Genomic DNA, 16,514 nt, shown 5'->3' with positions numbered 1-16,514 from the left:
GATTAAATGTAAAAGAGAAAGTGAACTTATAAGAGGAATTAGTGCAAATACACTAAAAATCCAAACTAGCATTTAGGTAGCCTAGACTTCTATACTTTCTTATCTACACCATGGCAGAGCTTTGATGAACATATTTTTGACAGCCCCTCAGGAATTCTCTGGGCCAGTGGTTCCCATGGTAGAGGGTGGGAGTGAGTTCTAGAAGGGGAGGGAGGACAGAAAAAGGGACCACCCTACTGGGGAGTGTTTTGGAAATTTGTGGGGCCTTTTTTTTTGTAGTTCTTCTAGTATATAACCTTAAGATTTACATATTTAAAAAGTTTAAATTATAAATCACATTTCATATGTCTAGTGTATTAGGTTATTAGGTCAATTTAAAAAAATTACATATATAGGAAAATATATTATCTATGAATTTCATTAAAGGATAGTAAAGGAAACATCCAAAACAACTGTGATATAAATGGGAAACTGGCTCTAGGGCACTGCTCTAGATCAGGGTTCTCAAAGTGTGGTCTGTAGATCAGTAGTATCAGCATCACCCGGGAACTTGTTGAAAATACAAATTCTTCTTACTCCAGACTTACTGAACATGAAATTCTGGGGGTGTGGCCCAGCAATCTGCGTTTTACCAAGGTTTCCAGGAGATTCTGATTCTCAAGTTTGAGAATCACTGCTTAGACTAATGGTACCTGTAGTCACATTATTGTTAAAGGGACATGGAGGTTACGTTTTCTGAAATGTAGTTTTCTGGATTTTACACCCATGTGATGCTAATGGTTTCTTGGAATCTTTGATCTCAAAAGCAAAGTCATCATCTGGTTAACCACCCTAGGGAAGCGGGTGGGCCAGCACTGAGGGCTGCCTGCATGTTCTGTCACCTCACACCCCTCCAGCGTTTACGTTTTAAAAATCTCTGCCTCAGCGCAGGTCTTCTGTGTGCTAAACTGTTTTTACTTTATCTGCTGAGATTTTGCAGGTCTGGAGGTCACAAGGAGTCGGGATGGCATTATTGCTTTTAAAAATTATTTACAAATTCACCCAATATTTAGGGGGGGACCCTGAGAAACATTAAGAAATTATAGTATTTCTGCCCAAAATTGGCAAAGAACTGTGCGGGGTTAAAATAAACATTACTAAAGAGTAAAAAGATTTGGAGTGAGAGGCATTGGGGATAGGGACAGAGAAGAAAGACAGAAAAAGAGAGGGAGGGAGGGAGGGTGAGAGAAACATTCAGAGATAAACTCAATTAGGGAGAGATGCACAAAGGGGTCTTCTGCTTGGGAGCAGACACACACACACACACACACACTCACTGTGAAATAGTAACACACCTGTTGAGAGCTGTACCTGAGGCATTCCATGGATGACAGAAATCTGCAACAGATAAGTAAATTAAGGACTTGAGTTTGAAATTTAAATGAAGCTCTCAGACTTCTAGACTTTGCTAGTAAAAACATATTCTGTATTACCTGAAACTGTTTTTATTAATTAAATGTGTAGCTTAATGTTATGTTGTTTTTAGAAGCAGTTATGAAAAACTATGGGGTTTTGTTTTTTAAAATAGTGTACAATTGGATAATGTGACCAAAACTAAAGGTCAGAATATTTCCATAAGTTTTGAGTGAACACATACTAGAGTACTGATATAAATTAAAATTTGAAAAAGTAAAATGACTTTGAGAAATCTTTCTTCTTTAAAAGATCACATTTGTACAAAAACTAAAAAAAGTTTTATGACAGAGCAATCACATTATCTTTTAAAGTAATGGAAGAAAATCTGAATTGTCTTATAAACACCTATGAAGAGTTACAATGACAAATATATTTCTATCTAAAACAGTGGACAGCACTGTACCATTTAAACAGGACGCACCCTAAATTAAGGTTCTTTAAAAAGCCATGAACAGAGATACATGAAGACAGTCTCTCTACTTTTTAAAACTTTATCACTTTATGCCTATATTTTCTGGAAAAATACTATTTCTTTTGATAATATAGCAGATCACTACCAAAAGATCTACATCACTTTACAACAAATAACTTAGACATTTTGTCAGTTCCGTATCTAAGACTTTAATGATTTTCTGGATGAAAAGTATCAATCATAAAAATTAACCTTTGCAAAGTCTGCAGTTTTCCTTTGTTACACCATACTGTAAATGACTCTTGTTAAAGGCTGACAATAAGGTGACACATGACTGCCACCATGTGGGCAGTAAGATGATACAGATTTCAAAATCAAATAAACCTTCAATTTAATGAGAATTACCATATTCTTTATTCTGAAATGCAATGGAAACAATGATAAACAAGGACGTTCGGTCCCCTTTGAGCTACATTATTCTATATCCATTAATGTGCTGTTCATTTTTGGTACAAGTAGTTGGACACTGATACTGATAATATCAACTAACAAAAGGCCATTTATGGAAATTATCTACAACCTTGCGACTCCAAGTATGTTCCATAGGCTAGTGGCATCCGTAATTACTTGGGAGCCTATCGGAGATGCAAAATCAGGCCCCACCTGAGACACCTGGAATCCAAATCAGCATTTTAACAAGATGCTGTGGATTTCCGTACACACCCAAGGCCAAGATGTCTTCATCTATAGCTGGTGCCTACTGTCTGGATCCTCACCCTTTACTGTACTTCCCACTCAATGTAGGGGCAGGTAACTTTTACCAAAAAGTCCAGATCGTTAAGAAAAGTATAGTTTGTTCTACTTGAATTACCTGATTAACTTGACTTTCCCTTTGCAGGTGTAGAAATCTATTTTATCTATTATTTGCTGAGGTTAAACTACTGGATTAATCCCACAATTCAGAGAAAAAAATTAAAACAAATTTTCCAGAAAAAAGGGCTTATTTAGTTTCAGGAGAGATTAGAATATTTTATTTTGCCCAATCAGAGCCCTTCAGCATAAAGAGACATTCATATACATATATATGAACATTTTCCAGAAACATTAATTTATAATACATTATTTTAAAATACCAGCTTAACGGTATTTATTTACAAAAATATTTCATTACTTAATTTAAACCTTTTGCTGTGATGACAGTTGTAAAGTACAGGAATGCAAAATAACTACAAAGTTTAACACGTTTTTAGCGTTTGCAATAGTGCTTTTTTGTTTTAAATGAAACAGTACACAGAGATGGGTTTTTAAATCATATTTAAAATGCATATTCCAGCAATCACCTTTGAGATAGCTACTGGACTGAGCAAGATTAAAAAAAAAAAAGTGCAGCAACTGAAAACTACCTGCATGTACAGTTTAAGGTGTACACAAGTTTGAGCTCTATACCAACCATGCTTGCCCCTGAAGTGGACAATGTTAGAAAAACTTAATCTTGCTCTTTTTAATATTTTTTTTGGTGTTGCATTTACAATGAACCAATAGTATAACTGGAAAGCAAAATGTTTTTCTGGTTCTAACTACCACGTTAAGCAGAGGTCACACCTAAAGTATCACAGTACCATTTATTTACAAAAAAATTTTTTTTAAATTTAAAACATGATTTACCCTCTTTTCATTGCTCTCTATTGCTATGATAAATCTGTTTCCACCTCCTTACATGGTCCTCAGTTGAAGAAAATTTAAACAACACAAAACACATTGCAAAAGTATAAAAAAAAACCCCAAACTCCCAAATAAATAGGATTCCATTGTCATTAGCCTATATCCATTTTAAATGCCTGAGCCAAACCACCTACAATAAATTAATACTGATTTATTTACAACTCATACAGTATAAAATTTTAAACTATAAGCCTCATTGCGAAATATTGGCAGAACACAGTCACGATTTTTCTGATGCAAAGAGTGCAATGAATAGAGCAATTTAATTACATGTAGCCCTGGACTACTGTACTCAATTTGTAAAGGAATTGTGCCTAATAATTTAAGACTGTGTTAGGAACTGAAGAAAGCAATGTTATAATCCTGATAATTGGGAAGTTATTAAAACCATTTAATTCAGCTGAGAAAGGTAAGCGAAAGTTTCCCCTTTGATTTTTGTCCGGGTTGTTACAACTATTTTCTGTCCACAGAAGCTTTAAAACTTCTGTGGTAACAGTAAGATCATTAAGAGTCACAGGAAAAATCATCCCCATAGTGCTTTACAAGAATTGATCAGAGTGATGAAAAGTATAATTAACAAAAGCTGTAAACAGTATCTTCACATTCATTTTCAAATGAAAAAAAAATAATTTTGGGGCATAAATTTCAATTCAAGAGAACAAACACCCTAAAAGGGAAAAGAAAAAAAGGAGGACACTTAAGATAGAGAAGTGCTCTTTTTCAAAGTAAATACAGATTAAAAAGTCTAGGAATATTTGATCAAGTATCAAACTGATAAGGAACAAATTCTATAAACTACAAAATAAAAGCCATCATTGACAAAAATACATAAACTCTGTTTTCATTTCTGGAAATTTATTTTTAAAAAAGGTAGAAGAAAATATCTGGAAAACTATTTTAAATATATATATTTTTTAAAACAATAATTAAGGTAGGCATCCAACAGCAAGCTGCAGCTATTGAGAAAGATCTTGTAATTACTGTTGTGGGCATTTCCCCCAAAATAAAATTAATATTTGAAAATGCTCAATAGAGGGTTTCTTTTAAACCATAATAATGGTATATTTCCTGTCATGTGTGAAGACTTTTGAATGATGTATGATTCTTTAAAATTAATTGTATCTCGATATGAGATACCAATATTTCTTATTATAAGCGTAAAACATAACTTTTTGTATGGATAATATACATACTTTTTAAGTACTTTGACTTAAACTTAACAAGTTCACCATTTTTAAAATTAAAGAGTACATTTATAAAAATTCCATTTTAAAACTAAAAGTATATTCTCTAGCAGTATGTATAAATATAACATGTTACTGTATGATCTTAAAACAAATCTGAAAGTGTTGCAATAATTTAAGACCTAGAACACTAAAACAAACAACAAATGATTTTCCTATTTTTTAATCCTTCCAAACGATATAAAACCTTATTGAAGGTTTTAAAACTATGATCATTTAAGGTGCAGCTAGCAGCATATTCACAATTTTGGTATATTTTATACATATGTATCACTTGATTTGAATGGAAAAATGTGAATTAAATGATAATAAAAAGTTTTCATTACCTAAAAAAGTACAGAAAAATTTCAAGTTTAAAGTTCAGTGCTCTTTATTTTGCAAAAACAAATAAACAAAATCCCCAAAGTTAAAATGTAAAACAAATCTTTGCCACAAAAAATTTACCTTTGGATATAGCTTTTCTAATGTCACATGAAAAAATGCCTTAAGCAAAACATATATGGAATACAGAACTCAGGGTAAAACTTTGAAGTCCATGGTATCTTTCACATATTTTTCCTTTCCTCAGCTGTTTTCTCACCACCCCCTGTAACCTAAAAGTATGTAACACTTTCAGACTTGTTTAAAACACATATCTACATGAAATAACCTCAGAGAAACCTACAATTAAAAAGTTCTAAGCAAAAGAAAATGTTTCTTTCTTTAAAGTACTGTACTTAAATTGTAATACAGTACACATAATAACATAGACAATTAGCAGCACTTTTTCCCATCCATAAAAAAATCAAATTAAGAAGTTAGTAATAGCTCAGTTATATCTATAACCATTTTTGGAAACACCGTGTACAATTGAAATGCAAACCAAGGGAATTAAGATAATTGAAAACTTCAAATGATGTAATATACAGAAGTTGTCAAAATATAAGGTTTCAAATAACGTTCTAAGCAAATACATATGGATTTTAGTTTGAAGAGTGAAATGAACCAGGTATGTGGTACATATAGGGAAACCACTTCCTACTGACAAACTGCTACTCAGTGAATACTTCAATGATTTGAGAGTCAAGGACACAGGCAACAAAGAATAATGTTTGAAGATATGGAGGAAGCACACAAAAATCGTTCACTTTTCTAATATTTTCTATTTTGACTATTTTTTAAAATTTTTGGTTTGTTTTCCTGAAATCTTGGCTTGCTGGTGACTGTAACTTTTTGCATTAGAAAAAAAATAGAGATGTTACCTCTCAAATTACAATAAATTCCCTGGGTTAGTTTATTACTGCAGACTGTCTCTTATCTACAGACTGAATCAAGTATAACTCTGAGAAGCTTATTTCCTATTTTCAAAAATACTTCAAGCTTTCTAATCCTAAGTGAGTTTCTAGTTTGCTGTGCATAATTTGTAGATTAATTTAAAAATGAAATAAAATAACTTGAAATATTGATTTAAGATTTTCTTATAAAATCCATCTCAGGTAAATGTATCTAACTTCTCTATTTGAAAATAATTACAAGATTGGTTCATTTTATATACAACAGGAAAAATGACAGTTGATATAAAAATTAAGTTGATATACAATTAACATGAAATAACACAGCAAATTAAATAATTGGAGCTAATATGCCCTTACACATGAATGGGGAATCAACCAGTATATTACTTTACTTAGTGCTTCTCAACTTCAAATTCGTTAACTACTGATTTTATTGATGACATTCACAAAACTGTACCTTTAAAAAACGGCTTAATACTTCCTGTGACATATCATGGAACAATGGGTTTATTAGATAATATATGATACAAATTAAACAATTTGTAAACTGCTACATGTTCATCATATAGCTGACGTTAACTAACAGAAATGTTACTCATAGGTACTTTCTACAAAGTCAAAAACTTTTGAGAATGACTATTTTTAAAATATTTCTTTTGGCTTGATCAGTTATCTCCATCACATATATTTAATCCCTCCCTAATGATATTCAAAGTACATTTTAATGTAAACTTTCATATCCCATAGTGCACGTTATAAAATGTAAACATAAGAGCTTTAGTAATGAAAAGAGTAAAGAGGAAAAATGCATAACAGACTGTGTGAAATTAAGGTGTTCTACAATATACCTTTAATGATCATATGGAATAGAAAAGCAACCATCATGTTTGCTATCAATTTGTGCTCTGATTATCTCTTAATGACAAAAGAAAACTGTTTTAAACTATTTTTTATAGAAGAAAATATTTAAATTTCATTAATACTAAGTATAATGCTTCTATATTATTCGTCCTTCGTTGCTTTAAGAACAATCAGTAATAATCTCAGATGAGCCTGCAGAATGAGCTTACCTACTTCAGATCTACCCCATCATCTCTTTTCTGTCTGTGTGCTATTCTAGGGACCAATCATTTATTGCCCACTGATGGTCTCATCTGCTTTATACTCCAATACAGGAATAATTTAGTTACCAAAATGCACATATTTTCCTTTCCTTTTGGCTTTTTAAAACCTTGAAAGGACATGAACAGTTTTACATTATATTTCTACAGAAAATACTTTGTACGTCATCAGACTAGACTCTTACATAGATAATTATTGACAAAGGATGCTTGTGATTTTTTCCATGCGACAGCATGTGCACTAAGATTTAATTGGCTCATCACCTGAGTGTACTGGAACTGTTAGCAAGTAAAGGGCATATTAAAAAGGGAGCTGAACATTTTACTGAAATAATGAAACATTTTTTTAAGCAACTTTAATTAAATAATGCAAAGGTACATTGGGTTAGACATTTTATAAAAATTCAAGCAAAATTAAAAACTTAGCCAATTTCAACATTTCTACAAATTTAACCAGTAACTATTTTGGTCAAATCCATGTTTAGCTGAATTAATGAGAACAAGGATAAGGGACATTGAAGTATTCTCCTCACCACAATGGAGGTTTTTCTCACTTTCCACACTGCATAGCCATTACATGGAAACTCCCAGAATGATGAGCAGTTCAGTCATGCTCTACACTTTTCTTTTCAATGAAAAGTGATGTATCGCCTTGTTTTGCTTTTGACAAAATATGGAATAAACACAAGTATACAATAACAAGAATCCAAGAGTAGCCCATACACAATTCAACTATGTGTATGTTTTTATTATTTAAAGCCCACCATTCAGCTTATCTGTCTAAAGATATGGTAATAAACAGTTTGTTTCTTTTTCACTAATGATACTGATGACCAGTCAGTTGAAGGGAGGGAAAGTCCAAGACAGCCATTTATAATTCAGTCAGTGACACAAATATAACTATTTCAGCTTCAGGACTTCTGACTTATTGCCTCTCCCTCAAAGAGGTCAAACAACGATGGCAGGTAACGACAGTACAGAAGCTTTTGGCATGTGAAAGTTTAATACAGGACCGACCCAGGAAAAGTCCCTGCCATGTCTCCTCAACACCCCTCTGTTTCTTCATTTGTAACATGTGACCATCCTAGTTCCCAAACCGTCAACTCGTAGCTGGCCCACAGCATATACTCCACGTTGAGTGTGTGTGAATGCTCCTCAGTTAAAGCCGCATGACTAAGGTCAAACAGTGCATGATTGTGCTAGGAAAGAGCAAAATCCAGTGATGAACATCTCGTTAATGTTAACTTTCCTAAAGTGAAATCAGTAAAATAAAATAGGAAAATTCTTTTTCCTTCTGGCTAAAGTTGGACTTAGTTGGATTTCTGGTTATCAGAACTGGTACCACTTCTTATCTTTGTATTTCAACATCATCTAAAGGGGAGAAAACACGAAGAACACATTTTAAAAATGCCAGAATAACAACACTTACAACTGGTTGCTATACTTTTCCAAAACATGATATTCTGAAACATTCTCTCATTTTTATATTTAGTATTTATACAGAAAGCAGGAAGCAGGAACTGTTCCGTTTCAAGGAAAAAGGAATGTAACTATGAAGAATTAGCCTAGAAGGTCCTCACATTTCCTAAAGACATGACATAAGTAAATTTTGGCTCAGTGCATTCTTTGGTGACCTAAGCTAATAACTTAAAAAATAAAGTAACTTTCAGTTCTCTAAAGTGAATTAAAAATAATGCTTAAAGAACCTGGAGAATGAAAGGCTGAAATTACCACTGCTGCCATCTACAGTTTACTGAGCACTTAACTCTGGGCCAGGCACTGTATAACACACTTTCTCTACATGATTTCACTTGGTCCTCACAACAACTCTATCTGTTAGGCATTATTAGTCTCCCTATTTTACCAATGAAGAAACTGAGGCTTATGGGGTTAACTGCAGTAACACAATGGTGAAACTGGGATTTGAACCCATGGAGTCTAATTCAAAAACCCATGATATTAACCACCTCAACGTACTGTCTTCCTTAGACTCTCAAATATGGCTCAGGAACGTCTGGTAGAAAGGAAGAGCAAACAGCTAGGGATTGAGCTCTTTGTTAAATATTTTGACTGTAGATATATCTGAGGTTAACTGAACTGTTATATGCCTTAGAGATCACAGTCAGGGGCAGGGTTATGCCAACAAAAGGCCTGACCTAGACTGAAGGCACTAGCCTGCATCTGAGGTGTGTTGGCCTAGTACAAGGACCCACAAAAGATCTCTGAATCTCTCTGAAAGCCTGGACAAATCTCTCCCAAGTCAAGTTACCTCTGATACATTCTAGGTGTCAACATTATTAAGCAAGGAGGAGATGACTTTTGACTGAAAAGTTTAAAGAAGAGCTATTACTGATAGAGTGGGTACTCAGATATAAAAATAACCTTAATATGGCTTCTTCAGATAATACACTCAAAATGCCTTTGAGGGCTAGGCTAGGAACTAAATGTGTGAAGTAGCCCAGTATAAAGCATCAAGGAGTGGCAGAACTGTGTGTCCAAATGAAGAACGTGTATTCCACCTGACGGCTTTTAAATTCAGTTTTTCAAGGGTACTATTCTGTCTAACAAAGTGTATTTGTAAGAAGGCCAGTTAGGGATCCCCTACTTTAGAGCATTGGTTTTTAAGCTCCACCACAACTTCCTAGTTCATCAAGATGAATTCGTTGCAAAAATGCACATTATTCCTCTGTGTGAACTGGTCTACAGACAGACTTAGTATTGTTTCATTGAATAAAAACATTGGCCAATTTCAGTTACTTAGCTCTACCTAAAGATCAAGAGGCAAATTATTTCCTTCTCTAGGAGAAGTTAGTAGTAGAATCTGAGGCATTTAGGAAAATTAGCTTTGTTGTTGTTATTGTATCCCCTAAGAAACTGTCTGCGAAGCCACTGGCTTTGTTTACAAAAAGCCTGAAGGTGAGCAGGTACCTTCAAAATTTATAAACTTCAGTAAGAGACCAAAGGCTATATTCTTGTAATGGTTCCTGCTGGCGGCAAAAATTAGGAATTTGCAACCATACTGAGGATACATGAAAATTCATGTGTAGAAATACAACAGCTATAAAAATATAGTAATTTTCATGCTTGCTTTACCTAGGCTTTTTGGCTTAAATATTTGACAGACGTACCTCGTGAGCATGTTTAGAAAATGAATCTGCGCTGGATAACATAGCTGCAGTTCTTTCTTCCAGGTCACTAAGTTTCTGCCCTCTTTCATCTAGTGCCAACCTGGCTCGTGCTAATTCACCAACAACTCCAGATGCTGCTCCTTTCACGCCTTCGATGCCACCAGGGCCAGGGATATGCTGAGCGAGACTTCTTGAAGCCTTTCCCGAGGATGATTCTCCAACTGAACGATTTGATAAATGAAAGAGTAACCCAGAAAATGAAAATTTTTTACTAATAAAATCCTACTACCTGATAGCATTAAAACACACTTGATTGACAATATAATTGAAGTATTTATTTTACTATATAATTATTACTTTTTTATTATGATTATTTTAATAATTTGTAGATACTTTTCAAACATACAAAAACACAATGTACATTAATAAATATTCTATTCTATACTAGTTCATATAATAGAACTTGAGCAAAAAAGTGACTGGTAATTATTTGTTGAAATGAATAATGGGTATACTTTTTTTTTTTTTTTTTTTAATAATGGGTATACTGATACCACTTTAATAACAGTAAAAAAATCACTCTTAAGTGTCCAAAAAATTAAAGATAAATTAACATAAAAATATTTAAATTCAAAGACATAGATTTAAACATACATATTTATTTTAGTTTATTTACACCACACTTCCTCTTACTTGAAATACTATGCTTACGCTTAGAAGGAAAATGTAGAATTTATTCAGTATTTCTTTTCAGTCTCCAAAAGTTGTAGATAACCACATCCCTTTCTTTCTTTCTTTCTTTTTTTTTTTTGCTGTACGCAGGCCTCTCACTGTTGTGGCCTCTCCCGCTGCGGAGCACAGGCTCCGGACGTGCAGGCTCAGCGGCCATGGCTCACCGGCCCAGCCGCTCCACGGCATGTGGGATCTTCCCGGACCAGGGCACGAACCCGTGTCCCCTGCATCGGCAGGTGGACTCTCAACCACTGCGCCACCAGGGAAGCCCCAAATCCCTTTCTTTCAATCCATTTATCTTGTCACTTACCAAATAGATCAACTTCTTCTTTCAAAAGGTCTCACGAATTCATTGCTTCCTTTCCCTTTATAACCTAGACCCTCATCACCTAACACCTAGAAAACTGCAAAAGTCTTAAAATACGTTAAAGACTGATGTCACATTCCCTCTTTCTTCAGCATACATTTCTTTCTTTAGAAATGTAACTCATACCATAAAATTTGGCCTTGAACAATTCAGTAAATTTTAGTTTATTCAGAAGGTTGTACAACTACCATCACTAATTCTCGAGCATTTTAATTACTCAAACACAAAACAAAACACCCAAACAAACCCATGATTATTAGCTGTCACTTTCCATTTCCTCCACTTCTTAGTCCTTGGCCATCAATAATCCACTCTCTGTCTCCATATATTTTCCTGTTCTGAACATTTCATACAAATGATTCACACACTCTGTGGATTTGTGTCTGGCTTCTTTCACTTACTGTCAAGATTCAACCATATTGTAGCATGTATCAGTACTTCATCCTTTTTAATAACTGAATAATATTCCATTGTATGGATATGGATATATGACATTTTGTTTATCTGTTCATCAGTTGATGGATATTTGAGTTGTTTTCACTTTTTGGCTACTATGAATAATGCTGCTATGAACACTAGTACAAGTTTTTGTGTGAACATGTGTTTTCAATTCTCTTGGGTATATACTCAGTAGTAGAATTGTTGGGTCATATAACTTTATGTTTAACTTCTTGAGGAACTGCCAGAGTTTTCCAAAGAGGTTACATTATTTTACATTTCCACCAGCAACTTGTGAGGGTTTCGATTTCTCCATATCCTTGAGAAGATTTGTTACTGTACATCTTTTTGATTACAACCATCCTAGTAAATGTGAAGTGATATTTCATTGTGGTTTTGATTTGCATTTCTCTAATGACAAATGATATTGAGCATCTTTTCATGTGTTTATTGGCCATTTGTATATTTTCTTTGGAGAAAAGTCTATTCAAACCTTTTGCCCATTTAAAAATTGGGCTATTTGGTTTTTTATTGTTGAGTTGGAAGAATTTTTTAACACTCGATATTAGACTCATGAGATATCAGACTATCTTTTTTGACTTTTAATTCTGATGAAATCCAATTTATCTATTTTTTTCTTTGGTGGCTTATGATTTAGGTGTCATATCTGAGAAACCATTGCCTAATCTAAGGTCACAAAGATTTATACTTAGGTTTTCTCCTAAGAGTTTTATAGTTTTAGCTCTTACATTGAGGTCTTTGATCCACTCTGAGTTAATTTTTGTGTATGGTGTGAGGTCGGGGTCCAATCCATTCTTTTGCATGTGGATATCCATTGTCCCAACACCATCTGTCAAAAAGACCACTCTTTCACCATTGAAGTTTCTTGGTATCCTTGTAGAAAATCAATTGACCATACATGTATGGGCTTACTTCTGGACTCTCAATTCTATTCTATTAGTCTATGTATCTACCTTAATGCCAGTACCACACTCTCTTGATGATTACAGCTTTGTAGCAGCTTTGGAAATCAAAATGTGTGAGTCCTGTATCTTCTTTCTTCTTTTCAGATAAAATTGTGTGTGTGGCTATTTTGGATCCTTTCCATTTCCATATGAATCTTAGGAACAGCTTGTTTCTTTCTTCAAAAAACCAGCTTGGACTTTGACAGGGACTGTGTTGAATGTATAGATCAACCTGGGGAGTACTGCCATCTTAGCAATATTAAATATTCCAATCCATGAATGTAAGATATTAATCCATTTATTTATGTCTTAATTTCTTTAAATGATGTTTGACGTTTTTAGTATATGTTTTAGTATGTTTTCCATATGTTTAGTATATGTTTTAGTATTTTTTCTTTCTGATGCTATTATAAATGAAATTGTTTGCTTAATTTTTGGTTTGTTCATTGCTAGTGTACAGAAATGCAATCGATTTTTTATATGGATCTTGTATAAAATCTTGCTGAACTTGTTTATTGGCTAGAATGTGTTTAAAAATTTTTTTTAATTTAAAAAATTTTTTGGCCATGCAGTGCAGTTTGTGGGATCTTAGTTCCCTGACCAGGTATTGAATCTGGGGCTACAGCAGTGAAAGCGCCAAGCCCTAACCACTGGACCGCTAGGGAACTCCCTAGAATGTTTTTTTTTGGTGTGTGTGTGGTTTCCTTAAGATCTGCTATATGCAGGGTTATGTCATCTGTGAAGAGAGGTAATTTTACTTCTTCCATTCCAAACCTGCATGCCTGTATTTCCTGTTCTTGCCTAACTGTCCTGGTTAAAGCCTCTAGTATAATATACTCACAGAAGTAGTGAGACCCTTTGAATTCCTATATAAAATTTAGAATCAGTTACAAAATTTGGGGGGGTGTTGATAAGGACTTCATTAAACGTTTGTGTACATGCATATATCAGTTTTGGGAGAAGGGATGTTCTTATTGCATCTTCTACCACACAAACATGGTATTTCTCTTCATTTATTTGGGTCATTAACATCTCTCAATGAAGTTCGATAACTGTCTACCTTCCCCATGGAGGTCCCTGAGCATCTTCTGTTAAGATTTATTTCTAGGTATTTGATTTTTTTGATACTCTTGTGGTAGGTAGAATAATGGCCCCCCCAAACCCCCAAAGATGACAACACTCTAATTCCTGGAACCTGTGAATATGTTACCTTCGCAGGAAAAGGGACTCTGCAGATGTGATTAAGTTAAAGACCTAAATGTAGACTAATTATACAGGTAAACCCAATGTAATCACATGTGTTCTTAAAAGCAAAGAGCTTTCCCCAGCTGTGGGCAGAGAAATGTGGCTTCAGAAAAACAGAGAGATGCAAAAAAGTTGCTAGCTTTGAAGATTAAGGAAAGCATCACCAGCTATGAGGTGATGAAAAAGGCAAGGAAACCATTCTCTCCTAAAGCTTCCAACAAGGAACACAGTCCTGGTAACACACCAGTGAGACCCATGTTGATTTCTAACCTATAAAACTGTAAGATAATAGAATTTCTGTTGTTTCAAGTCACTAAGTTTGTGGTAATTTGTTATAGCAGCAATGGAAAACTAATACAAAGAACAATTTTTAAAATTTCATTTTTTACTGTTAATATGATATGAATAAATTTTATTTTTATATGCTGATTGTATCTAGTCAGTTTACTAAACCATTATTTCTAATGATTTATCTACAGATTTTTTAGGCTTTCTAAATATGTCATCATATCAAACATTCACAAGTGATTATTTTGTTCTCCCTATCCTATTATTGTACCTTTTCTTTCTTTTTAATTCCTTTTCCACACTCTCTAGGGACTTTTTTTTTTTAATTCTTTATTATTTATTTATTTATTTATTTTTAAAAATTAGTTTCTGCTTTATCTCTAGGGACTTTAATACATTGTTGAATATATGTGGTAACAGAATTATATATCTCATACCTTATCTCAAAGGAAAAATTTAAAATATTTTTTAATGTTCCTATACTAAGTGTGATATTTGCTATAGAGTTTTGGTAGTTAAATGTTGTATCATTTGTAGCTATAATTTATCAAATTACTTTCTAGGAATTTTTATCATGAATGGATACTGAATTTTAACACATCTTTTTTGCACTTATTGTGGTGGTGGTATGATTTTTCTCTTTAATCTGTTAATGTGGTGAACTACCAATTAACTTTTTAAAAAAGAAAAAATCAGCTTTGAATTCCTGGAACAATGCAAACTTGGTCTTGACATATCATCTGCATTGTGATTAGATCACACACTCTTAATTCTAATCCATTGAAATCTGTTGATTTTTTAAAAAAATCATCTAACATAACGTAAACTTAAAAAAAACCCCTAACTTTTTATAATGTAAGTTTCAAACATATAGGAAAGTAAAAAGAATTGTATAATAAACATCCATATATCCATGATCTAATTTTGGTAATAGATAACATTTTTTTTTTTTTTTGCCATTTGACTGTGTCTGTATATATATATAATTTTTGAATGGAATACTTAAAAATTATTATAGAAATTGATATTTTACTCCAAAATACTTCAGTATTCATCTATAATTTCCCTACAAATATCAATAGAATACATTTTATGAACATTCTGTATGTGTTTGAAAATGTATATTCTGTAATGTTCTTTAGGTTTAAGTTCATTGTGTTGTTAATATCTCTGTACCCTTGCAACCTATTTTTTATCTGCTGTTATATCTCAATCAATGGATATATTTTAGAAGTCCCCACTATGATTGAGAAATTGTCTCTTCTAGCAGTTATGTCCATATTTGTTTTTTATATATACTGAAGTCAAAATATTAGGTATACTTAATAATGCCTTAATGTTTACTCTTTCTGATATTAACATAGTCATACCAGGCAGATGATTCATTTGCGTTTGTGCTTGTCTACCTTTTAAAATTTCAATCTTCTTGTGCTCTTATATTTTATTTTATGTTTTATTTAAAAAAATTTTTAACATCTTTATTGGAGTATAATTGCTTTACAATGGTGTGTTAGTTTCTGCTTTATAACAAAGTGTATCAGCTATACATATACATATATCTTCATATCTCCTCCCTCTTGCGTCTCCCTCCCATCCTCCCTATCCAACCCCTCTAGGTGGTCACAAAGCAAGGAGCTGATCTCCCTGTGCTTTGCAGCTGCTTCCCACTAGCTATCTGTTTTACATTTGGTAGTATTTATCTCTTATATCTTAAATGTGTCTTCTGTAAGCAATAAACTTATCCTTCTTTTAAAATTTAGCCTCATAGTCTCTATCTTTTAACTAGAGTATTTATTCTACCTACATTTACTACGGTTATTTATATTTAAGTAAATCTACCATCCTTCATGTGCTTTCTAGTTATCTCTCCTGTTTTGTGTTCTTTCTTCCCTCCTTTTGGAAGGACTGTGGTCTTCCTGCTATTCATCAAGTTATGTACTACTTTTCTAGGTTACAGAGGTCATCCTAGAAATGACAACAAGAATCCTTAACTTATTAATGCTAACAGATACTTTTTACAAGTCTCTCAAAAAATGCAGGGAGCTCAGATCACCTCAAATCCATTTATCCTTTCTAATTACCTTGATTTTATGCAATATTTTGGATCACATTGTTTATTTATG

The 16,514-nt window shown here is 33.3% G+C and overlaps 1 protein-coding gene across 5 annotated transcripts in view; it reads right to left on the bottom strand.

The window, feature by feature from the left end:
* Window positions 1–8,473: 8,473 nt before the first annotated feature.
* Window positions 8,474–16,514, bottom strand: part of STXBP5 (syntaxin binding protein 5) — a gene marked incomplete at its 5' end in the record, with an annotated part of 160,535 nt that continues 152,494 nt past the window's right edge. For all 5 annotated transcript variants that reach the window (XM_079716847.1, XM_079716848.1, XM_079716849.1 and 2 more), the window contains 2 exons: window positions 8,474–8,599; window positions 10,357–10,577. In XM_079716847.1, the coding sequence (XP_079572973.1) occupies window positions 8,558–8,599; window positions 10,357–10,577 (263 nt within the window). In that variant the 3' untranslated portion in view covers window positions 8,474–8,557. The remainder of the gene's footprint in view (window positions 8,600–10,356; window positions 10,578–16,514) is intronic.

Source organism: Hyperoodon ampullatus (genome assembly GCF_949752795.1).
Source record: "Hyperoodon ampullatus genome assembly, chromosome: 12".
In the NCBI taxonomy this organism is placed as follows: domain Eukaryota; kingdom Metazoa; phylum Chordata; class Mammalia; order Artiodactyla; family Ziphiidae; genus Hyperoodon; species Hyperoodon ampullatus.
The sequence above is the reverse complement of the archived record's forward strand: the minus strand, read 5'-3'. Positions and strand labels throughout refer to the sequence as shown.